The sequence below is a fragment of the Solanum lycopersicum genome, chromosome 4 (assembly GCF_036512215.1).
Source record: "Solanum lycopersicum chromosome 4, SLM_r2.1".
Taxonomy (NCBI): domain Eukaryota; kingdom Viridiplantae; phylum Streptophyta; class Magnoliopsida; order Solanales; family Solanaceae; genus Solanum; species Solanum lycopersicum.
Window position 1 is genome coordinate 61,889,916 of NC_090803.1, and position 26,633 is coordinate 61,916,548.

At 29.9% G+C, this 26,633-nt stretch overlaps 1 protein-coding gene across 1 annotated transcript; it reads right to left on the reverse strand.

The window, feature by feature from the left end:
- Positions 1 to 15,275: 15,275 nt before the first annotated feature.
- LOC101252872 (nucleolar complex-associated protein 3) lies at positions 15,276 to 25,773 on the reverse strand. Its single transcript, XM_010321871.4, has 14 exons — positions 25,648 to 25,773; positions 25,288 to 25,457; positions 22,982 to 23,151; positions 22,691 to 22,899; positions 21,347 to 21,555; positions 21,120 to 21,222; positions 20,016 to 20,179; positions 18,749 to 18,887; positions 18,274 to 18,447; positions 18,071 to 18,198; positions 17,110 to 17,433; positions 16,749 to 16,888; positions 16,551 to 16,648; positions 15,276 to 15,952 (listed from the first exon to the last, which is right to left on the reverse strand). Exons 2-14 carry the CDS (start codon positions 25,443 to 25,445, stop codon positions 15,488 to 15,490), a joined length of 2,481 nt encoding a protein of 826 aa, XP_010320173.1. The 5' UTR covers positions 25,446 to 25,457; positions 25,648 to 25,773; the 3' UTR covers positions 15,276 to 15,487.
- Between the last annotated feature and the right edge of the window lie 860 nt (positions 25,774 to 26,633).

The window sequence follows — 26,633 nt, forward strand, 5'->3', positions numbered from 1 at the left end:
GAAAGAGTTCATTAAAACACATGAATTCAAGAGCTTCTTATCCATCAAAGCTAACTGCAGCCATCAGCCAGCAGAGACTATCAAATTCAGAAGATATCAAATTTATCTGAATTTCATATTTTTAATATAAAATATAAATTTATACAAAATTTTATTAAAAGTTAAAAGTATAATAAACAGTGAATGTTGATTAGTCATTTAGATATGATGCATCATTCATTCTAAAAGTGATTCTTATTGATTCATATATATTCCTAAAATTACAAAATTAGCTTGTCGTGCTAATGTATATTTGTCATTTAGAAAATTATTTTTTAAATATAACACGTAAAAATATAAACTATAGTTAAGGAGCTTAATTAATTATATTATAGTGATTTTTTGTGAAATTTCGTCTTAGTTAACATATTTCATAAATTTAATAACGTTTCATTCAAGATTCTTATTATTTACTTTTATATAATATCTTTTTTATTGTTTTTACATTATTTTTTATATTTTATATATATGCGTGATAATAAATAAAGGTAACAACAAAATTGTTATAGAATTAAAAAAAGAGTGAGAAAAAATAATAATTCAATATTTCAGCTCTCCAAAAACAAAGTAATAAATAACATTTTTTTCTCTTCTTAATTACGTATTATTTTATTTTAGTTTGATTTTTTTAGAGTATTATAATAAAAAAAGGATGATGGTTAAAGATTGAATCCAAATTATATAGGTAACAAATATTCATCTTTTCAATATTTTCAACAATATAATCTAGGGACAACAATATAATCTAGGTACAGTATTAATTAAAAATTTAAATACGTACATTTTAATTAAAATAAAAATATAATTAAATTTTTTGTATTAGATATTTAAAATAATTTTTTCCATAAAATAATTTTATATTAAAAGTATATTGATATTTGTTATTTTTCGTAATTTGACTTTCAAAAATATTTTTTAATTAAAAAATTATTATCAAAAACACTTCCAACTGAATTTATCAAGCACAAATTGATTTTTTAACGAAGAGCAATTTTTAAAAAGTGTTTCTCGAGATAAGCATTTTTAACAACAATGTCAAACAATCTCTTAACTTTTATAGATGTACATAAAATTAGGACATCTATAATAAATTTACAAAAAAGTAATAAATTTAAATGAGTCATTTAATTAAAAAACTTTTATAGATGTACATAAAATTAGGACATCTATAATAAATTTACAAAAAAGTAATAAATTTAAATGAGTCATTTAATTAACAAAAAAAACATGTGAGAAATATCAAATATACTTTTACATGAATTATTTTTTAATTAAAAAATATTAAATTCTATAAATATATATATATATGAGTCATTCATAAAATAATAATAATAATATACATGAATCATTTTTACTGCAAAGATAAAATAATCCTACATCACAAAATTAAAAGATTTATCAAACCTTTTTTTTCCTAATTTAAATATTAAAATCGCCTGTATAATCAAACTATTTAAGGAGCAGCCATGAGCAGGTGAGTTCATATTAGAAGAAGAGTTTTTTGATAATTTTTCATTAAAAAATGTGGCCCAGCAATATATAATACTCCTTCCATCAATTTTTATTTGTTATTTTCTATTTTTTTTAAGTTAATTTAACTAATTTTTAAAGTTAAATCAGAATATATTAATTCGATATTTTAACAAAAAATTTAGATATTCAAAAATCATATGAAAAATACTATAGATTGTAATGTTTTTTTACATATTAATACAATAAAAAAATACATTTTACAATCAAAATTTTTATAATTTAATTCTAAAAATAAAAATCATGACAAATGATAATCAACTGATAAAATAATATAAAGCTCTAAAAAAAAGAATTAAATGCATGAAATTGCCATTTGACCGCTTTTCTCGGCTTTCAAAATTCCAATAAATGACGTATAGTCCCACAAAATATTAATGCGATAATCAATTTGGAACTCATAAATATAAATAGCTACTCAAATAAGTTTCACAATTTCGACCTTTTGTTTGGCCATTAAACTTCATAATTTACATGGATCCAATGGTCAAAGACATGACATAAATTTTAAATATTTTTTCTATTGGCATTTATTTGTTCACTGTCAATACGCACATCTTTAAAATACTACAATTAATATAAAATATTTTATTATGATATTCTTATTAACTCATATATAATAATATTATCTTATTAGACATTTTTTAAGAAATAATCTGAAACTAGATCTTTATCTTCTTACACATTTGCAGAAATATTTATTAGAGTGAGAAAGTTATAAATTAAATAATGTACGTACGATGAAAGAATTGTCAAGTTACCATCTGAATCTGATCTAAGTTATTTTTCTACGCTAACTGATGAATCTATAGCCAAAATTTTAAGCCAATTTAACGGTTGTAATTATTTGTCCACGGCTAAAAAGTACACTGCAATAAAGCTTTTTCAATTATCTAATTACCTCACCACTCATTAGTTGTTCGTATTTTTTTATATATATAATATGTTTTTTTTTATTTAATTTCTAATTTAGTGTTTAATATTTATTTAGATTTTTAATAATTTAAATATGGATTACGATCGAGTAAAATTCCTCATTTTTAGGCATTTTATATTGATAAATTTGTATTTTGCTTTCAATTATATATTACTCCCGTTTTAGAAGCTTTATATTCTTTTAAATTGAGAAAACATCTTATTTTAAAATTATGTTTTTCCGGTTCTTATGAATATATTTAAAAATTATGTTTGTTGTTTTCATATTCCCTCTATTTGGTCTTTTTCTAGCTTATTGTTGATTATTACTCCTATTATTTTATATTATTGGTTATCAATAACAATTTATTGTTTTTTAATATGTTATCACAAAAAAATGATAATAACGTGTTAAAAATGACTTATTTTCACCTATTTCCTCCCACTAATAACGATCACTAGTCTAAAATTTGATGGTATAGGCTTCTTTGTTCATGACACTAACAAATCATTCCTAAATTAAGATTATTGTTTCCTTCCTTTGTAAATATTTATCATGTTTTTTTACGCCTCTTTTAAAAAAAAAAAAAAACTTATTTAAGTAAAGGATAATTTGACTCTTTATTTATTGTAATTATTCCTATCAGTTTAATGTACTTATTTCTCTGCACCACATTAATGTCATATTCGTGATTTTTTAAAATGACAAATATTTTAGACAATTTTAATAAGTATATAGAAGTACTCTCTCATTTTAATAATAGTTATTTATTATTAATTTGACATAATTAAAAAATAATAAATAATAGGGATCATTATACTACATTTGCACCACATTAATGTCATATTAGTGATTTTTTAAAATGACAAATATTTTAGACAATTTTAATAAGTATATAAAAGTACTCTCTCGATTCAATAATAGTTATTTATTATTAATTAGACATAATTAAAAAATAATAAATAGGAATCATTATACTACATTACCCTTTGAATACACGTTATCAATTAAATGATAAATAATGATACTTATTAGCAAAGATAAAATAGACACAAAAACATGAATTATCTTTTGATTTTTTAAATTGTACAAATATTATTGGACAATTATTTTTAGTGCAGTAAATAAATAATAAAGGACGAATAGAGTATTTAGAAACAAAGGAAATAATTAGCTTTTCATTGGTTAAAATTTTTGAAAAAAGGTTAATATTCATTTTGTCATTTTTATTCATCCACTATACTAAAATTAGATGATTATTTTCATTTATTCAGCTTGAGAAATCATAAAATAATTTATCACTTTATATTTAATTTACTCTTGTATTAAATGTAATAGTTTCATTTTTTCTAAACATTAAATTTATTATATTTAAAAAGTGATATAATGAAATTATTATATTATTCAACCACATATAAGTGGTGTAACAAGTAATACTATGGACAAATAAAAATAAATAATAAAATAGCAATTATTAATGTCGATCCAAGTGGCAGGTCCAGAGTGGTTAGTCCAGGATTCACCATAATCCAATACTTTTTGTTAATATCTCTAAACATTTAACTATAAACTTATTAATTATTACTCCTCATATTAATTGTATACAATTCTCATAAATTAAATTTTTCAATTTTGAATCAACTTCTAATCGACCCACCGTGATCAAGCTTGTGTTTTCCAAGGGTAGTCTCTGGTCCTTCACAATTGCGTGCTTATATGTATATATTATAATATGTAATTAAAAAATTGTGACACGATCTCATGTTATTGTAAAATTATAAAAAATTGATTAAGATTAATACTCTTTAATAGAAATTTTCCACAACTTTTATACCACCCACATGACTCCATCATTGTCTACTTGTCAACTATATTAAAAATAGATATTTATATATACTTATTCGGTTTGAAAAATTAAGAGATAACTTAAAATATTTACATATATTTTACGCTAATCATCAAAACATTGAATTTATTAAATTAAAAAAACACATGTACTCAATCTGTTCATTTTTATTTGTCACATTTTTCTTTACGACAGTCAAGTTGATTAAATTTCAAAGTTAAATTGAATTTGATTAATTCAATATTTTTAATTTCTAATCTAGATATTCGATAACTATACACAAAGAACATTGTAAGTCACAATCATCCTCATATTTGATCAAAGTTCATGTAATTTAATTTTTGAGAAGCGAAACATGACAAGTAAACTATTAGATAAATAAAATAATAAAATTATCGTTATATTATTTTTGAGAAAAATATCATATCAAAAACTATGATAAACGAGTAAAAATGAACGAAGAAAAAAGTACGAGAATTGTTGGTTATAAGAGGATGGTAGTTGTAATTTGTAAATGAAGGAAGGAAGAGGTTGAGAAGCATTAAAAAGAGGCCGGCGGTACTCTCAGCAAATTAAAGTAGATAATTAATTTTGTAGAAAGCGAGGTGTTTAAATGCATTATGCATTTGCTCTTTCTATTCAATTTAATTTGCATTTAAGTGAATTCAATATGATTTAATGTAACGCAGCTGCCTACTACATTTAATTTAATACAACCCCCTCTTTTTCCTTCTCATTTAATTTTATATATTAAGATTATATTTTTAAAAAAACATTAATTGTTCATTTTTTTCAAATTTTAAAATTATATATCAATTAATGTAAATATTGTAATAAAAATTATATTAATTAGTATTACTTTATTTTTTAAGAAATGGACAATCTGCAAACACAAATTTTATTTTATTTTTTAGCTGATATTTATATTAAAATTTAACTATTTTAAATTTTAAAGACTCCGTGGAAACACATATCATAATTAAAACTTCCCTATTTAATGTCTCCTTTTCTTGCTTGACTTCTCTTTTTGTTTACTTTTTTACTTAATTATTCTTCCTCTAGTATCTTTTTTTTTTGGTTATGTCACTTGACTTATTAATTTAAAAGTAATTCTTTTTGAAAATTTAAATTTAATTATTATTCTTTTTGATTATTTTTATTTATTTAAATTTATTTGACGAATAATTAGTAAAATAATTATTTTTTCCTATTTATAAGGGTCATATTATCATTAAGTTGGAGGTTTGTGATGTCATATATGAGCTTAACTCAACTCTAAATATTGTTTAATGAGGGGATTGTCCAAATTCATATAAGATGATCACCGGTCAAATTCTCAATCAATATGAGACTTTAACCCACTCGAACATCCTCCTGCGTGCACAGGCTCAACTGCAGTGTGGACTCCAGATCCAAACGGGAAATGGACCTGGCGGGAAATAGACCTGGCTCTCCTACCATGTAAAAAAATATGGCACCTAGGTCAAATTCAACACTAAAAGCTAGCTCATGAGGAGAAGATCGTTCAAGTATTGGGGTTTTATTTGTCCTAATTTCTTACCATAAATAAATTTTTTCTTTTAGGAGAAGGTTTTGGATTGACTAATTCTTTTTCTGGTAGGAAAAGGTTTAGAATTTTATAAATAGAGACATTTTCCTTCTAACTTAATTAGCATTCACAATATAGACTTAAAAGCTTTGAGAGTTTTGGTTAGGGAGAGAATTTATGGGTCACAAGCTTGATACGTCATCACTTGTGTGAACCTCCTATGTATTTAGAGTGAATTGGTTGAGGTTGTTTCTCTCTGTAATTTATACTCTCATATTTATAGTGGATTGTTCATCTCCTTTGTGGACGTAGGTCGATTGACCGAACCACGTTGAATCTTTGTGTCTTTTGGTATATTTCTCTTTGTCTTCTTACTCGTGAACTTTCGATGTTTGCTTTGCTAGCTTTCGCATTTACACCTATTTATTTTCGGTCCTAACACCATGTCCGTATAAATGAAATCATTAATCAATTCCCCAATCAATGTGAGACTTTTACCCACTCTAATAATATTCACGTGTCTAGACCATCTCAATTTTACTTTCTTCATCTTATTCTTCACGTTAGCCACTCAGACCTTACCCCGAATATATATTAATTACTTCATTTTTGATCATATCTCTTTTAATATGCATACTCATCCATCTATACTTCCTTTATCTCTGGTCAAATGTGAGCTTAAATGCGTTCACAAAACTAATGGGCTTGTTTTGCTTTTTTTGTGAAGTAGGAGTAAATTTCGTCAATGAATGTGGTTGGTGAATATGCATAAATGTAAATAGGTTACGTACGTACGTCCATTGAATCGAGATTATGGGCTAACCATAATGAGCCATGCATGGTTTTTTCAATGTTCCCTCATTAGAAGATGCCTACTCAACATTCAAATCACTTGTTGTTTCCTCCTTTTCTACGTTCCATTCATTGCATGGATGTGTAATATTCTTAAATTATGTATTGGAATTAATTAAACCTTATACTCATCCAACGTACTACTAATAAATAAGCACTTTATTGTTCACTTTTTCGATGTTCCATAGGTATTTTATTTTAGTGCTTGTGCATATTTGTTCACCCTCCTAAATTCGTATAGAATACCAATATATATATACACTTCATGTGTTCGATTTTTGAGATATATTTCTAATTTCAAAATTCAAATAAATTTATTTTTGATCATAAGTTTTTCATATAATATTTTGGACTGTCATTATTGTGACATATAATATTTAATTTACAAATATATAAATTTCAAAAAAATAAAAATTTAATGCGTGATTCTCGATCAAACTTACCCTTCTTCACGCACATGAGAACATAGTGTATGTATGGGAAAATAAACGGTGAATTGGATTAGATATTTATGGAAAGATTTCTCTTAAGTAATGTCAAAAGTGAAAAGTGTTGGATGATCGAAATGGAGGAGAGATTGTATTATTTGAGAGAAAATACCAATAATTTGGTTAATCACGCAAACGATATGTATGAAGATCATCTTATATCATCATGTTAAGTTATAGTAACATGTAAATATATAGAAAAAGAAATATTGTATGCAAAACATAGACAACCAATGTTGAGGGGGATTCAGTTTTTAATTTTCAGTTTAATATCCGCATTGAAATTCGATTAAATTTGAATTCATGTTGGAAAATTTCACATTGAGTAAAAGCGATTCTTAATGAAGACAACTTATATACTCATAGATGTTAAATTTAAGATATCTAATTAAAGATGAAAGTATACTTATCACTTCACCATAAATCTTCGTTGCTAAGTCGAAGGAAAATGGTTTTATTTGAAGTGATGAGACAATGTGAGACGGGGTGGGGTGTGTGTGTGTGGGGGGGGGGTGATACTTATTCATGACTCATTAAAATGCTGGATGTTTAAAAATGGTTGAGGGCCGTTGTGAACCATTAAAAGCACACACATAATAGATTATGTGTAGTTTCAATGGATTCGAAAATTGTTAGTTTATTTATTAATTTTTAAAAAAATAAAATGCAAGCAATACGTTGAAAATATGGATGATAAAATTTTTTTATCTTATGAATTTCAATAATCATAGGACTTCAAATTATAGATGCATAAAGAAAGTACGTTGACTTCCTGTAAGTAAAATATGACTGATTGCACGCCTTTTATTTAAGGGATAATTTAACTAAATTGTTTATATTTATTCTTTGACCTCAATTAATATTTCTTTTTATTAATCTCTTTCTACATTTATTAGTATTTATTATTAATTAGAATAAAGATGAAAGTGAATTTTTTTAATTATTTGTTGAGCAAAGCAAATTTCACTAATTTAGAATTTAATTATGTGTAGTATGATTCACATGTATTTGGAATGCATATTCTTTCTATCTCACTCATCTTCTATTTCACTTAACTCTCTTCTTATGTAGTATTTAATTGCAAAAATATATGTATTTAAATGTATCTGACTTGAAATTTTATATAAAATTATTGATTAGTAAGACAATGTATAATTATTTCAAATCATACAAATAATTAACAAATATAATAGAAATGTTTGTGTGATTAAATAATTTTTTCTAATTTTTTTCTTAATTTTCTAAAATAATAAATACTCTCTTTTTAATAAGCATGATGACTAAAATCGATCATACCAAGTAGATTCTATTTTCCAACTACAACTAAAGAAATCGATTGTTCTAATAAATCTGCTAAATCAAATTCTCTCTATCTAATAATATTTATCCAATATTTATTTTATGCATATTCTTGAGAAACTATAAACAGAAGGATAATTTTTATAAAGTAAACAAATTACTTTAAAATAATAGTATAATATAATTCTTCCATCCACTTTTAATTGTCACAGTTTCAATTTTTAGAGTCAAACTATAAGAATTTTGACTAACATTTAAGATGTATTTTTTCATCATATTTATACGCAAAAAATTGCAATTATTTACTTTTCATATAGTTTTTGAGTATCTAAATTTTTTGTTTGAAATATCATATTAATATAATCTAATTTAATTTTAGAAATTAGTCAAATTGACTTTCGAAAATGCAATACAACAAATTAAATTGGACGAAAAAAAGAATAATAACAATTATTATGAGACGTAAAAAATATTAAATTCCACAAATTTATAAACAACTAAATAGAAATGACTTTACAACGATTCTATAGTACTCTAGAAAAATCAGCAAACTCATGATATAAACTTTTGTGATATTTATTTTGCGTTTTCAATGGTTGAACCGTTGAAGAGACTTTAAAGTTTTTACTCTTTTACTTTCACTTTTACTTATCTATAATTTAAATTCTTTTTAAAAATACCAATTAATAGAAGTATTCACCATATTATGTATTATTATTGATACATAATTTTATGCTGTGAAAAAGAAAATATGTAACTAGTATTGAAAATGAAATAATGTTTTTTAATATATTAAAAATAATAAATAAAAATAAAATTTTATTTTTGAAATACTGAAGAAGCAAAACTGAAAGGGAAAAATAGTAGGAGTTATGAGTTATAATGACCAACCCCTATTTAAAGTTTCTCAAGCTATATTTCAACGCCCTTCTTCAACTCTAACTGTATACGGACTTATTATTTAATGACAATTTCAGATAAAATGATGAAACTATAGTTTTTAAAAATTTATTTTATTTTATAGTAGATTCAAAATAATCGTTTAAAATTGAAGTATCAATTTGAATTGTTTTAGTCTTTTAAAATTATAAAAAATGAGCGTTTTATCAGTCTATAACGAATACTTACCAATTATGACTGTTAAATTTAATAATGAGAGTTTTTTAAAAATAGATAATATTTAGCTGGAACTAAAATTTGAAAGTATAAATTTTGTTATCTTTATGTTATTTTTGGTCCTTTATTTTTTTGTGCGTTTGTTGTAGTATCTGAAAATCTTAATAAAATTTTTTGATGTATCTAGTTTAAAATTATTTCACAATTTCAGTTATATTTAACAATTAGAGTTTGATAGATATTTAATGGAAACCAAAATTGCCCAATTAATTATTAAGTGATTACTATTTTGGAATTAATTACTTCCAAAAATAAAAAGGACCATTTTATAATTTTCTAGACAATTTCATAACCCCCTTGTCCATCACGAAAGGACGTGGTGTAGTGGATAAGACCGCTCCTCTCTCAATTCGAAATCTCAAATTTGAGCTCTGGCTATGAAAACAATCTCGATAACGAGGCTTTACATGACACGAATCTGAAATAGTCAAACTCTAATACAGATATTACGAACAATCTATATTAACGTCACGACCGATGTGTCTAAATACAATAACTCTACAGCTAATCTTTTGTCTATAGGCTTCCTTTGGAAGGAAAAACTATGACGTATATCTGCTTTTAATTGTGTTGGTGGAAGATGTATCATTTGGGGTCGTTTGGTTACATTACATTAAAAATGTTTAATTGATTGATCTCATCATATAACAAAAATATGTGTTTAATTGTTTGGTCTTATTAAATTTTATATAGCTAATATAGACGTAACAGTATATCAATTATTATATGCAAGATAAGGTGCAACTTTATTTCAATGGGTAGTTGTATATATCACCAATTTGGAAATTATTAAACTTTTCGTCAAAAGTTTTACTAAAACATTTCAAAATATAATAAATCAAACAGATTTTAAACTCACCTCTTAATAACCTGCATATTTTATTAACCGGGCTCATTTTGAACTCAAATAATTTAAACTCATTTTAAAACTACACTAATATGCAATGCCAATTGACCACTAAGAAACTTTGTCTGAATTTTTTTAAAATTACATTTATTTGATAAAACAAACTTTTAATTTAAAACTAAGTAAGAATTGAACAGATTGAATTATAATGTTTTGATTTTTAGCTCATTTTAATTCAACTTGTTTCAGCAGATCAATATATAACACACTTATTTATTAAGTTAACCTATTTTAACATTTTGAAATTGAGCTCAACTCACTCATTCGAAACCTAATAGATGTTGATCATCAATTATCTTCTACCCCAATAAAATAAACCAATATGCAATTATAATTGGACAAACAACTCCTTTTATTAATAGCTTCTTTATTATTATAATAATTTTTTATATTCTTAACTAATTCTCATTTCTCAATATAAATAAAATATAAAATTCAGACAAAAATTATTGTGTTTCCAAAAAAGCCCTGTCCAATATTCTGGATCCGCCCCTACGTGCATAATAATATATGCATAAATGAGTCCATAAACCAATCGAAACCTATAGTTAATTTCTTAATTACAAGTTCCAATAGAAATAAAAGAAAAAAAAAGTTTTATGAATGGACTAAAGATAAAGGATTTTATGGAAGATCTTCCTTAAAAAAGTTATATATCCCATACTGAAGGGATAAATATCTCATGAATGAACATTTTGCAAGTTCCTTTTCCCCATCCATTCTAAAGTAATTGGCATTAATGGCAGCTTGCTATACACACCATGATATATTACATCGCTCACTTATTAATACAACACCAACAATCAAGTATAGGGATAGTGACATGAGTGCAATCTACTTTATTCCGTTCAAAATACGTGTCATGTTTTATTTTTCGAAAGTAAAATAATTACTCAGCATGTTAAGTGATATAAGAAGAATTGCAATATATTATACTTTTACGTGTAACTTTTAAATATTTAACTTAATGTAAATTTAAAACTTGAAAGTAGGAAGAGAATGATAGTTCAAGTAATTTAGCTCTGAAATTATTTAAATTTTGATCAACATTTTAAGATAACTTTTTTTACCCATAATGATATGAGAATTATAATATATTGTATTTTTGTATAGTTTTTTACTCTATTTAGTCTAATATTAATTGAATTGTTGTGGTTTAACACACCCCATAAGGAAAAAAATGTTTTACCATAAATTACACATTATTTTTCACTATTATTCTTTTGATTATTTTCAAACTATTATATTTAAAAACCTCACTGACTGAAGGATAAATATGAAGAAAAGAAGTCCCAACAGTTTTCTTAAACTTTGAGTAATTTACTTATTTTGTATTATGAAAAAAGTCCCAACAATTCACTTAATATGATTTAAAGGAGATAAATTGTAGTTCTTGCAAAGTTATATTTATAATTTCACAATGGGCAATAGTGGAAATTATAATTTGAATTATGTCCTTCAATATTTTTCTTAATAAACGTATATTGCCTCTAAAATTCAATTAAAATTAATATGAAATAGAAAAAGTAATATCTAAATTGTAATTTCACAAAAATTAATTTAATCTAATCTAATTTATCTCCGAAACTCAATTAAACCAACTCTCGAGAAGTGAAACAGAAAAATTAATGTATAGTTTCAATACTTTCATTCAAACAAATAACTACTCACTTATAAAATCTACTCCAAATCACTTAAAACTTATCAACTCAAAGAAAACTCTACATTTCTTTTGTATAATAATAATAATAATAAAAAATGACATAAACAAGAATTTTGTGGTCTAGCCAAGGTTTACATTAAAGTAAAGTGATGATAATATATGATGGCAAAAGCTAATAAATATAAATTAGTGCATGTATGAGAAAGAGTGTAGATTTGACCATAGAGAAAAAAAGAGTTAGTTAGTACTACCTACTTAGCTTTAAATAGCAGGTTGGAGGTGTATAGTAATTGCAAAGTCCCAACTCCAATTTAATTCAATTTACTTCTCACTTGAACAGCACGTCATACAGAAATAATGGGACCCTTTCTACTTCCACATTTTAAATTTTTGCCCTTTTAGATTCTATATTGCACTTACTTCCCACCCCCTATATAATCTTCCACAACATTTTATAATTATCTCAACAATCAAAAAATAAAACAATTTGTAAGTCATCATGGTGTCTTTTCATAAAATAAGTCAAATTCCAAAACAAAGAAATGTTATGGAAGATTTGTGTAAGAAGAGAAAATGGGAAGATGATCAATTGTCTTGTGATGAAATAAAGCCACAAATTAAAGCAAAAAAAGTTACAACTTTGTTTGGTACACAATTGAATCCTGAGACTCCTCTGCCTTTGGAGTGGCAAAGATGTCTTGATATTAAGGTATGTTAATTTCTTTTTTATATGTATAATGATGGTGTTGTTGTCGTTTCTGAAAATAATTTTTTTTTGAATTCTCTTGACATAAGAGAGGCAATTGTGTTTCAGAAAAAAATGTTTTGTTTCGTTATAGGATTACTTTGCCTACTAAAATTTTGGAAATCACTTCCATGACATTTCAAATCTTTTATCTTATGGAATTTTCACTCACTTTATTAATCGTTAGATCATACTTTTAAGTGTCTTTGACCAAAAAAATCATACTGTTGATGTGTTTTTCTTTCAAGGAATACTATTAAATTGGTTAAAGACTTTTGAGCATATTTGGATGAATTTATTGAAAGTGTATAAGCTAAAAATTTGAAAAATTAAAATAAATTCAACCATTAGATTTTAAATCAAAATAATAACAACCATTAAAAAAAAGTCAGAATTTGGGATCCCAATGATTTATTCTTAAAAGGTCACATAAAATAAGTCCATCCAATCATGCCTCAAAACATAAAATATTATGAAAAGTAGAGTATACGATCTTATTTGTACATTCAAAATTACTGTGTGTAGCTAGGTTAAAAAAATATTCATATATATATCTTATGTTAAATTTTCTTTTAAGTTTTTCATATAGTCATTTTCTATATTTTAACTCATCTGAATAGAAATTCTGAATCCGCTATTAATTTTTAAATTCTTTTATTATTTTATAAATGCAGTCTGGACATATTTATTTCTACAACACGAGAACACAAAAGAGGACATCAAGTGATCCAAGACTAAGTGATCCTGAACCACCACAACCAACACATCAAGTGCATATGAGTTTAGACCTAGAACTCAACTTATTACCATCATGTCAATCACCAGAAAAAACCAACCAAATTGATGACAATTTTGTTAGCAACAGCTCAAATCACCTCATGAAAAAAGATAATTGTGAGTCTAAAGGTTTAATCAATCGTTCACCTTCATGGCTAACATTTGATGTTGATCAACAAGAAATGGTCACTGCAGTTTGCAAAAAATGTCATATGTTAGTAATGATGTCAAAATCTTCACCAACATGTCCAAATTGCAAATTTGTACATCCATTAGATGAAACTACTCCTACCCTTTTTAAGAAAAGGCTAAGCTCCTTTTGATTAATTAATAAAAGTATAGCCTAGTGGCAAATAATTTAGCTAGCCTCCTAGTACCTTTTAGAAAAACATTATTATATATATATATATATTTCATGTAATATTTTCTGATTCTAAGGTGAGTTATAATTTCGTATGGTAAAGAGGAAATTATTGTAAAGGAAGGTGATATTTACTGTTTTCGATATGTACATAGTTATGTTACTCAAAAAAAAAATAAACGCTTGCTAACTTTTTGAGTTTAATGCTATGGTATCATGAAATGATTTGTAAAATAAAATAAAAAATTACTACTATATTATTGTATTGAAATTTTGCAACATGAATGTTTTTGAGTTATTTTTTCATTATTTATTTTTTTTGGGAATATGTGTGGACCGACAATAATATCGAACATTAGGTAGTTGATGTACTGCATGTATTTGTTTCAAGTTCATTCAATTAGACCATTAAAGTGTCAAGTTAATTGCACCAAAAAAGAGTTTGTCTCCAATTAAAGATCACGAATTTGAGCCTTTTGATATGGAGATATCCAATCTCAAATGCGTAATTCAAATTTAGTCAGAGATCCACGGTAAATATCGGTCGGGAGAAAAAAAAACAAATCAGAGAGTTCGTCACCGTTAAGAATCTATGAGGTTCTAAATTGATTTATGTTTCGAACAGCCATATGTTAATCTTCAGAAATAGTTGTTGCATGATCAAAGCAATATGTTTTGTAAACCCACCAGTCACCCTTCTACTCCATAACTAAGCCTTATTTTCACCATTATCATAAATGTTGATCTCATCGATGAAAAACTTTTAAACTTGTTATCTAGGAACTTATTAATAACTTAATGAAAGGAACACAGAAATTTATTAATAAGATTTTTAACCAAATAGGATCGACCAATTTCTATACAACCTATCTGAAAATATTCACATGCCTGTTCTTTTTTTCCTTTTCTTCTAAAACCACAGTTCGATAGTGGTACATGCAAGAATTTTGAAACATTATAAAGTGGTAAAGAGTCTGGGCATCGATACACAATGTAACTTCTCCATTCCCTTAATGAATAGTGTACACAAAACACTTGTCAGTGACAATAAGCCCTCATTTTTCTCTCCTCTTATCGCGATTAATAAGAGGATAAACAAAAAAAAAAATTGAAGAGAGGGGTCGGGGTAAGGAAGAAACAAGACATGCTCCAACCAAGTGTGGCTCTGGGACATATCTCTGGACATCGAAATAAATAATCAGATCCATACAACAGAATAGGGGCATTATGCCCAGTTTGTGCAAAACAATCGCGAGTTGCACTTTCCTATCCAAAAATAGTACATTGTGCTTTAAACTTTTTAAATAGATCTACCTACAAAATCGTAGACAACAAATGTCTACTTTGTTCTTCGTTTCTTCTGTTTCTTGTATTGTTCATATAGATTCAGAGACAATGTTGTCCCAACAAGTTCCCCTCTTAGTCTTTCATTTTCAGCTATGTCATGCAGCAGCGAATAATGCTCAGAGAGTTTCCTTTTAACATCATTTTCATCAACTTTGACAGTGGAATCGAGGTCAGCCCCCTCACTTATATGCTTTAGTGAGGCGTTTCCTTTTTTTCTCTTGGCATTGAGATCAACTTTTACGATGAACGAGTCCTGCTCAAGTGACAACTCCTTAAAAGCTTGTTGAGGAGATTTGTTGGACAGGTGAATCTGGTTATCACCAGTGCCCAACATAGAAATGTTGGATGCCATTGTAGAAACAGCTGGATGGTAATGCTTTGACAAGAGGTTAAGCTCCCAAAGCACTGAAGCAAGTGCACCACTAAGGTTCGGATCAGTTGCATAAGGTTGATATTTCTGCAACAGAAAAGAATTGGCATCAGCACATTCTAGAGGTTCAACTATTTACTGAATGAGTGGCACAATTGGGAAGCATTTCTTTTCATGAGAAGGGGGTCATTTCAGTATGAAGCATATAGTTGGTACTATGAGTGGCACAGAAAACAAATGTCATTGAACATTTCCACAGCTTCCCTGATGGGAAGTTCAATACATTACGATGACTTTAGAAAACACAATGAAAAGTCGAGAAGTACATTGCATCAGCACTGCCCACTCCTGAATATAGTAGATATAAATGCTCTAAAAAATTCCTATACCACCGTAGTGTCAACAGATTCAAGCCCTATGTTACCATGCCTCTGGTTCCTACCTGCCCTGACCCCCACCCAAAAGAAAGTATATAACAAAGCTGGGGAACAAATTAGCGGTGTCCGTGAACACAAGGGCTGAAGAGGTGGACTTCTCTTATTTTCTTCAGAAATATCATGTGCATTACTGATCCATATTCAAACTTCAAAGATACAAAAGTAAAACCAACTTATGTAAGTAACTAGTCAACACCGATTACACCATGAATGTCATATAATTAATCAAAAAGAAGACTGGTTCATACCGCAATGGCACCAGAAACAGAACCACCTCCAGCATCATTTTCTAATAAGTTCCGGCATTTGACGTTCTTCTGAAGAAGATGCTTCAAAGTCACCAAGGCTGCAATAGTTTGACAAATGAGATCCCTGAATCATAACATATATGATCTTGATTAAAAACAAATAGCAGTCTAGTGATGATTAGCAAAATATGTCGTTACCAGCCAAGGACTCTGCAGGCCCAGAGCATAAAGAGAATGTAGCTAAACGTTTTATAAAAGCTGCAGCCCTCTGCATGTCATGTTGTCGATCATCACAAAGCATTATCTTCAAAGCTTCAGCTAAGATCTCACCTTTATCCCTGCTTACAAAGAAGATGGCTAACCATGTTACTCTAGCCTTAGATGACGTAACCTCAGACTAATAGGATAAATATCCAACTCTGGTACTCAGAGAGGTGGTTGAAATGTACAAATCTTTCCTCCTCCCCAAAAGGCCGATGTGGGAAAAAAATAGGGTGGAAAGTTAAGATTACCAATGCCAAATAATTGAAACATAGTAATTTGATAGATAGAGAACTACCTTCCAGGCCTGTACTCAATTAACAGATTGTAAAGTTGGACAAAAAAATCCTGAAGATCAACATTCAGTGCGTCCAAATTGTTTCTCATCACTCTGAAAGCGACAATGCAACACTGGAGCCTTTCAGATACTGTCAGACATGCTGAAACATCCTTGGAAGAGCCATCAGAACTATTGCCACTTCTGGCAAGCTTTCTCAGATAATTCATGAGATCAGACATGAAATCTAAGTCAATAAGCTGGCAAAATTTCCCGATTCCATTAAGACAAGGAGTAAGAAGTGGATAACTTCCAGCTGGCTGAGATGAGAAACCTGCTTCTGATCTGAGAAACAATTACAGTGAAGTTATTTTCTGAGAAAGAATCAAGCAAAAAACATAGTGGGTTGCTATCAAATCCAAAGAGTTGGGCACTGAATCATCCAAAAAATTATCTGTCTTCTTTAAATTCTTAATGAGAAAATCAATTAAATAAGGAAGGAAATGAAAAGTGGTCTTCATTCTCCTTCCTGTTCGTCTTCCTCAGATATCCTCTTCTGATTTCATAAATTGATCTCAACTGCAAATTTGATTCATATACCTCGTTCTTTTATAGTGATGGCTAGTTAAAGTTTTGCAAAGAGAGAGGAAATGACTGACTGACTTGACAATCATGTGTTCTTTTCTCCTAGGATTTTCCTTTTTCTCTAAAAGCTAGAAAGCTTTCTACAAAGGATCATGTTTTTGTGTGAGATTCTCTACTTCCCTATACATTTGTATGACAGGATTTCTCATAAAATCAAAATACAATTTAACCAAAATAACAATAAACGACAGGTAGCCCGAAAATGGAAGCACAGTATTTTTCTTTCCTCACTGAGAACTAGTTCTATGATGTGGTTCAAGTTCAAACCTAGAGTGTTCATGATAATTGAATCCACTGATTGACATGCTCCACTCAATCATCAGCAAGAAAAACATACCTAGGCTTTATTGCATGCTTTAGGACACGAAAGTATGTCTCAAAGATAGCTGATAATACATCAGTCTGCATCCTTCTCCTTTCAGCAACATCGGTAGCTAATGAAGCAGCCTTCAATTCTGTGGTGACCTGTAAAAACATGAGATGCGCAAATGAACTTACACTTAACAAGTCCAGTCACAGATCATGTTGGCAAAAGAATACCTCTTCTCGTGTCTTTGACATCATCTCTTTCCGTGTTCTCTTTTTCTCGTTGGCAGCTGATTCTTTCTGCTCCTTAAGGTCCTTTCTTTTGGCATTTTTGCTTTTAAATTTATTCTTAGCATCTTGAGCTTCGCGCCTTCCAAGATCATCATCAAATGTCAGAGACATAAACACCTGAGCATGACAAAATCAAATTAGGAGGACAATCATTCTCCCACTGCTAAATCTAGTGTAGACCCTGTACTTGAATAGATGTTGTTGAGAGTATTAATTCATATGTGGACTAGCATTTATCGCCATCTTCTCTGTCAATTATTTGACACTGCCACCACATTTAACATTGGAATATTCACCTTTTTCCCAATACCCAAGATATATGCTTCAAATTCACATCATATTTAAGTTCAATATGTCATCATAAACAATCTTAGAAAAAATATCCTAAAACCAAAGTGTCGGTATTAAAATTGCAGACCTCAATGGAATCAGGATGTAGTTGACAATCAGAAGCTTTAACAAGGTCTGCAATCATTTGAACAGCCTCCACCGTTACCTCACCACCGTGCTTCCCCTCATTGGTGAAAAGTGACTTAACAGTAGCACAGCAAAGTTTCCTGTCAACAAGCAGTAGATAGATAAACTTGAGAGAACATAGTTGATACTTCAAAAACAGCATATCCTGGAGGCACAAGCGTATCATCAAAAAAAAAATTGAATATTCTGTTTCACAATCAGCATGCATCTATGGAGAGAGAGGACTAATCTACAAAACAATGCAACATATCTCAATAACTTTAAAGTGCACGAACTCTACAACAGATTTTCAAGCTTCGCCAATAAAAGCAATTTAGTATATCTTGAAATGACATATTAGCATTCAACTTGGACAAGACAAGAAGCAAAAACAACAACAAATACGGTGTAATCCCACATGTGGTCTGGGGAGTATAGATTGCCACTAAGACTAAGCTCACCTCTTTAAAACGAAAACTTCTTCTTCCACTATCAAAGCTGTTGAAATCAGGTCTTAGGCATAACTCACACCCAAAAGGTCTTAGGATTGCCCAATTCTTCAAGAAGTCCACCCATCTCATTAACCACCGATTTGGGACTTTTGTCATTCTTTAACACCCCATCTCACGCCCAGTGCTTGGCATCTGGTGCGTGGGCAATTTTTGATTTGTGGGGGTCCCAACATCGAGTGAGACGAGCCCTCTCTGATACCATGTTGAAATTAGGTCTTAGGCCTAACTCACACCCCAAAAGCTAGCTCAAAGGGAGGAGGATTGCCCAAGCCTTATAAAGAGTCCATCCACCTCATTAACCACTGATGTGAGACTTTTGTCATTCTTTAACAAAAGATTTTAAAGTTAATATTAGCAAAAAGTTGGCTAGGGATTTAATATAGCAAAATTAAAGGTTCAGCTTCATAATTTAAAGTTAAAGTATAAGTCTCAACTATTCCCTAATATATATGCCTAATCGAATTACATCAACTAAAACAGGAAAATATATTAGACATTATATATTGGATGAATGTAAAGCATTAAAGTAAACAAATATGTTGCATTGATTAACTAACGAGAAGCCCTTTTAAATCCTCAAATAAGCTTGTCTTGCATCCTCTGTAATGCCAAAGCAACCACCAGAAAAGGATCATAATGCAACCCAATTAAGGATTCATGGAGGGCAAAAGATACAAAATGGAAGGAAACGAAAGAGGAGCAGTAGGCATAATTTACCTCGATATGTCATCCTCAGAACTTATGTTTCTTATGACAGCACCTAACAAATTCTCACGGAAATTGAAGTGTGGAACTGCCTCGAGTAATATACAGATGCAGCGAACTGCCACACGTTTGTATACAGCCTGCTTTTCAACAGCTAGCAGTTTCTGTATATACGCCTGTTAATACCCAAATAGGAAAAGGAGTAATGAGCAAAATTATCCGACCCACACACGTACATATATATATTTGAATTATATTTGAATCTGCTATCCGACATATACGAGTAACATTTCTAAGGATGCAAGTTAAGTCTCTAAGACCATTTTGAAATAGGAAAATCACATTCTATTTCAAATTTTCTTCATCTCAGCAACTTACCTTCCTGATACGAGATATATCAAGAAAAATATTTGAGAAAACGTACAGTCATACTGATACATAATAACTTAGATTGTACCCATTTGATTGACCCACTTTCAAAGACAAATTCTTACTTTTACTTCTATTCATTTCATAGAAGTTGCTGCAGTATGTGAACATGCTTAACATAGGAGTCCAGCTAGCCCTTACACTCGTCAAACTTATTGACTCATTCTCAGGTAATGAATTTACTTTAATAATTTGAATTTAATATCCCACAGCTAAGATAATTCATACAATGCCCTGGACAAAAAATAGTTTGTCTGGTGTTTATTCAAACCTAATAACAGGTAGAAATATGTAAAATAGTTGCAATGTAATGAGAATTCAATAAGTCAACCTAAAATCTGGAGGAATACATTAATTATTACAGCAGCCCTAGCACTCTTATCTGCATTAAGTACCTCAAGATGCTACCATGTAACACCAGAAACAAGAACAGCTCAAAGAATATATGTTCCTGTGTTTCATACTTCTTATTCCAAACGAAGTACAATTTCTATGGAGTATGGTCTGAATTCGTATTTTTCCATCCACAAGGCAAAAGGTCAAAAGTCTGTTAACATAGTGCACTAAAAAGGTAGCACAATAATTTTCAAACAAAGAAATGGAACACAACAAAGTGGTAAAGCATGTTACTAACAATATGCACTAGCAGCTATAAAATGAATTCAGATGTCAATCAATTATTACAACCTTATATGCAGATAAGAGGGTAGATTCATAGAACCGCATTTTCTTAACAGCCTTTGATACTTTCATCTCCTGCTCCTTTTCAGTTGGCAGACGGATGCGATACCTGGAGAACAAATTGAAGAGACGTAAGAAGAGTAAATTGTTTACATCGTAAAGTTGACAAAAGAACAAAAAAAACTACAACAAGTAAACTAGAAGCAGCCCATGAACTCTTGCAAACTTCTCACCCGGGGATGATATCTCTGAAAACGGCCAACAAAGACTGAAGGGAAAGTACCGCAATGTCACGATCACCATCTTTAGAAATCTCCAGCATCTCCTTGAGAGATTTGATGTTTGATTCAGGATCAGTAAGCAGTGCAGTTCCCAGCTCAGCTAGTCTAAACTTCTTTTTTTGATTGGCCTCTTCTGCTGTCATATCATTTCTCACTTCGTCCTAACACCAAGGAAGTAAAAATCAATATACTTGTATCCAAATGTAAGTGTCTTTTTTTACCACAGTTAAGGTAATGACAATTTAAATCCTAGAATTTGAAGTAAACATCAGTAATATATACTTCAACAACGCCACTGAATTATAAATAGAATTGCAAAGCTATTTTCCAATTCATCAAATACAGAAGAGAATTATTGGCATTTAGTTTAAATTTTTTGTTTAAGTGATTGAACAAAGAGAGTTGAAGAGAGAAATCAGAAGAAGAAGGAAGTGATTCAGAAGCTGGCTGGGACACCACAGTTATCAAAAAAAGATGTGATTCCCAAGGAGCAGAAAAACAAAGGTAGTAGAAGAGAAGGTGCTACAAGCTCAAGAAGAAGAAGACAGCAGCAAAGAGGACACTAAAGTGTATATAAGAGAAGTCCCAAGTACACTTGATATAAAAAAGCCCTATTTTTCCTGTTCTTTTTTATTATTTGTCTTTTTTTATCCAGTGAAATTCGATTCAGAAAATCAACCGCTTCTTGTAAGTTTACTTTACACCTCACCATCTAAAATTCATAGTTTCTTCCATAAGGCAATAATCTCTTATTTTGCATTGCTACGTTATTTAACGATGGCTGATGGCTTTTAATAACAGTGGTTATTTTGTTGGAGAAGAATATAAAAATTAGCTCACAAAACTTCGTACATACTATATATTGAAAGAGTATTGACAAAAAAAGAGGAAGTGTGTTTGGGACAGCTAAAGACAGGTTTGTCATTCTGATTTTTGGGTCCGAGGGAGTATCATTTTCCAGAATAGTTCGCACAGAAATGCCTAGCTCAAATCACGCTACAACACCTCTTACAAGGATCACCCCAATCCAAGTGGTTTAAGATCTCCTCCTTTACCAAAATTAGGAAAACATGAAGCAACGAAACCAGGTATTAATTCCACTAATTAACAGTATAGTGACAGTGCAACTAGGGGTGCCAGCATTAACTTATGTAGTACCCAACTCTCATCATATATACTCTTTTCAAAAGTTCAAGTGCCTCTTTCACTCTTTGCATTGTAATCTACAATTTAAAATTACTTCAGGATAGATATTCAAGCACTACAGCATATCTTTTGGATATATAATGCACATACCAAGACTTCAGCTTGAGGTATTTGCTCAACATCTTCTACTTCTGTCCCCTCTTTTGCCTGTTTCTTGGCCTCTTTCCTAATTTTCTTCAATTTGGCACGCTTCTCTGCTTTAGTCAGCCTCACCACACTTGCATCAATACCAGCCTCTTTGTTGTTAGTAGTAGCTTCATCTTTATCTTCGTTTTCAGATTTTTGTGTAGCCTTTGGCACTGTATATCATGAAAAGACTCAATTAACGGTTACAGCAGGTAAAATACCGGGTGATGATGACTGAACAAGAGCTTTCAGTACCTGTCCTGTAATAAAGTTTTCCATCTAATGTCTTCACAGGAAGAGCATCCACAGGATCAACCTCTAGTCCCTGTTTTTCTGTTTCTTTATCAAGTGACTTCTTCTTTAATCGCCTTTCATACAGAGACTCTAGCTCATCTTCTTTCACATCGGCAACACGAGTAACATGCCTTTCCAATAACAATAATAAGATCAGTTATAGGACTTTAGAAAGTTAATAGACTTGCATAAGACTGGAATAGGAAATAAGAAACTTAAAGAAACAGATGTTCTAACTAAATCGTACTCTAATGTTGAACATAGCAAAAAATACAACTCAAGCAAATACAAAAGGAAACATCACTCTCACAATTTTTAAGAAACATAGCAACCTGTTGAACAAATAAAAGTTGCAGTGTCAGATAGATTAACCTGAAAAAGGGCCAAACGCCAAGGAAAACGTCAAGAGTGGGAAATGAAAACGACCCCCAATTACAGGGGCACCAGGGTGAACTATTCAATAATCCAGGATACTGTGAGAAGATTACAAGAGCTTAAGAAAATTCCAGGATATGGTGAACTTCTTCGAATTGGTGAATTATGGGCCCATTGACAAGCTACAAAACTAGGATAAGCATTAAACTAATTGAGCTCTGGAGCTTCTGAACAAAGAGTCAAACTGTGGGAGCTAAAGGTAATTTAGCGACCACTTAAAACTAGATTTTCGAAAAGGAAAAAAAAAGTTCACTGTGAACCAAACATTACTGCAGGCCGCAATAGAATCTGGCAGGAAAATATGCTCAGCTGTCAATCTTGTGTCAGTTTGAATAACTCATTCAGACGGGAGAGAATGGATTGATTGCAAATGAGCTATTATGCCTGCCAAAGCTCAAACATGTGTAACGTGGAAGAATTGTTTCCCTGATTAAACCCACTTCTGCGGCCAAAAAATGGATTCCGAAGTAGAAAAGGGAAGCAAATTCTTTGAGATAGACTTGCTTTTCTACCTATTTGATCTTTTCTAACTAAAATCTACTATTTGATCCAGCAATGTTTGTAGCACTTCAATAATTTTAAGTCAAATAACAATCTTAAGTTTGGAAATCCTGATCATGAGAGAGGAGTTTATTGGCCTCCCATTTATTTGGGGGAAATGTAAAATACACAGTTGGATCATCAAGTAAATCTTTTTTAATGATGAGATGATTTTGGCAGAAAGCACCAACATAGTACCCTTCAATGCCAGAAGTTTAACCTTTTACCTATTGTATCTTGGAAAATACTCTCCAACACGTCACTGAATAGAATTTTTCAATAAGAGATGAGCATGAAGGCAAGGATAACACCAATACAGTGGGAAAAGACACTGGCCACTTAGATAAAGCTCTAGCATACTCCATATAGTACATTAATATGTGGAAGTGTCAAATGAAGCACAAGTTATACAATAGATAGGTATCCTACAATTTTTTGAGATAAAGGTAACTCGTATTCATAGAAAACTCAGCACCAAATGCCGAGGGAGAGGATTTACAATTACAAAAAAGGAGTATGGGGGTTCATTTGTACATCTATTTTCTTACACTTTGCCTATGAAAATCTACTAAATCTCCCATTTCCCCCGTTAAAACCTGCTTATACCAAAAATAGATAAGGCTGAAGCTATTCATCATGATCTTCTGAATGGAATTTCTTCTATCTTCAAAATGTCTTAAGTTTCTCTCCCTCCAAACTGTCCACCATATGCAGGCTGGAATACTTTGTACTCAATCCTCCTCTGCCTCCTTTCTTCCAACTCCCTTCCTACATAGAGCTAATTTCCCTCTAGGCATTTAAAATCGTTCTTCCATGATTTTTCTTCTTCTTTAGGAAAATCGATATCTGATCAACCGGTCATATGTTTTTATCAGGTTGATCAACCGATCATAAGAGACGTTAGGCGAAAAACCCGTTTTTCCGAAAATAACTAATATCAAATATAATTTCAAATATAAGTCTCTCCAAATCAATTAAACAGTATATTCCCCTTGGCAAGAGCTGTGTCTTTTCTAGTTTTCGGATATGTAGACTTGTGAGTGAACATTTTTCAAACAAAAGAGACAGATTAATACATTCAAATCATCCAACTTACCAAATCAAAATGAAAATTTTTCGCTATCTATGCATCAATCCACAAAAATAAAGTCAAAAACAACCTAAAAACATGTCGAGAAATGCTCATTTACAAATAAAATTTATTTTAAAAAAAAACAAACATATCTGTATGTGCATTAGCTCCAACAACATAGAGTGAGAATAAACACATATACATGCCAATAATTGCTTACTTATTAATTGACTTCGTATCCAAATTCGACAAGAATCCAGTATATTCTCGATTTTCGCTTACAAAAAGCACGTCTTCATCTGATACTTCGACTGCTTCATCAGGAACTTCCGGTGGAAGATCAGGAGGTAGCACAATCTTTTGCTTTTTCTTCCCCATTACTAATAATCTCTGCAAGAGGTATATTACAAACTGTGAGCTTCTAAAATCAACTAAACATAACCTGAGCTTCACTAAGCAAAAATTTCAACAAAAAAAGAGTTACTTGCTTAAACGAACACGAATATTAGAACACAATCACAAAATCAAAGTAGCACAAGCAAATAATCGGTATAATATGCAGAGAGAAAGATGAACATACACTTTAATTTGATTTTTTTCTCTTGAGAGAGAATGATTATAGTATGGTGTTTTTGCAGAAAGGGAGGGAGGAGGGAAGCGGCTGAGTGTGAGAAAATTAATTTGAGGGCTCAAACTGAATTGGAGCGAAAGTTTGGGTTTGGGTCTACTATTTCTATCGGCCCATCAAAAAAAGAAATATGGGCTTTCACCCAAGTTCAGATGTAAGTGCACAAATAGCCAATGTTGGGTCATTTTGGCTAAGTTTGCAAGTTTTTCCTTTCTTGATAATAAATATCTAAAGATGTACTATTGATTCAATCTGATAGCTTCACGATCGATAGTTCAGTGTTGGGTGTAAACATTTAATATAAAATTTTCGTTCTTTGTTCATGTGATGCCAAGGGAGTGTAAAGAATGAATAGAGAAATTTCAAACTTTGTTTATTGTTTATTGAAAAAAAGGTCTCAAAATTTTGGTCGAAATTGTTGTTACGATACCAAACGTTATAGAGGATCTTTTACCCGCGTGCATTTCTTAAAATTTATCTTAAAGGAATATGTGTGCGCACGTGAACACATTACTATTTAAAATGATGCAATTTTTATGATGTTCACTTGAGCGCATAGATACCTTTAAAATACACTATTAAATAGTGTTGGGTAAAAGACCCTCCATAAAATTCGTCATCGTAACTACAATTTCAATCAAAATCGAATATGTGTCAGATATTTGTGAGCTTAATATATGTCCCTCGATCCTTTTAATTATAAAAGTCTCTTTCGTAAGTTTATGAAATTATACATATGACTGGATTTCAAGCACAAATAATAAATTTTATGAAAGTAATTCAGGAAGTATTTTTTTTTTTAGGAAGTAGGTTGATAACCTAAACAGCATATACTCTCTTTTGATTCTCTTTCTTGTTAAAACTAATTTTATAATATTTTCTTTGATTGGTAGAGATCTTTTTCAAAATGTTATTTTCTTTGTAGGTAACATGTTGTT

Bases quoted from the DNA above. Each gene is read 5' to 3' on its own strand.
- LOC101252872 (XM_010321871.4), bottom strand. From the start codon at position 25,445: ATGGGGAAGAAAAAGCAAAAGATTGTGCTACCTCCTGATCTTCCACCG. The intron at 18,448-18,748 runs GTCTGCAATTTT...TGTCATGCTCAG, and splicing joins TACATCCTGATTCCATTGAG to GTGTTTATGTCTCTGACATT. The intron at 16,649-16,748 runs GTAACGACATAT...AAACTATTGCAG, and splicing joins GCCTGCAGAGTCCTTGGCTG to CCTTGGTGACTTTGAAGCAT.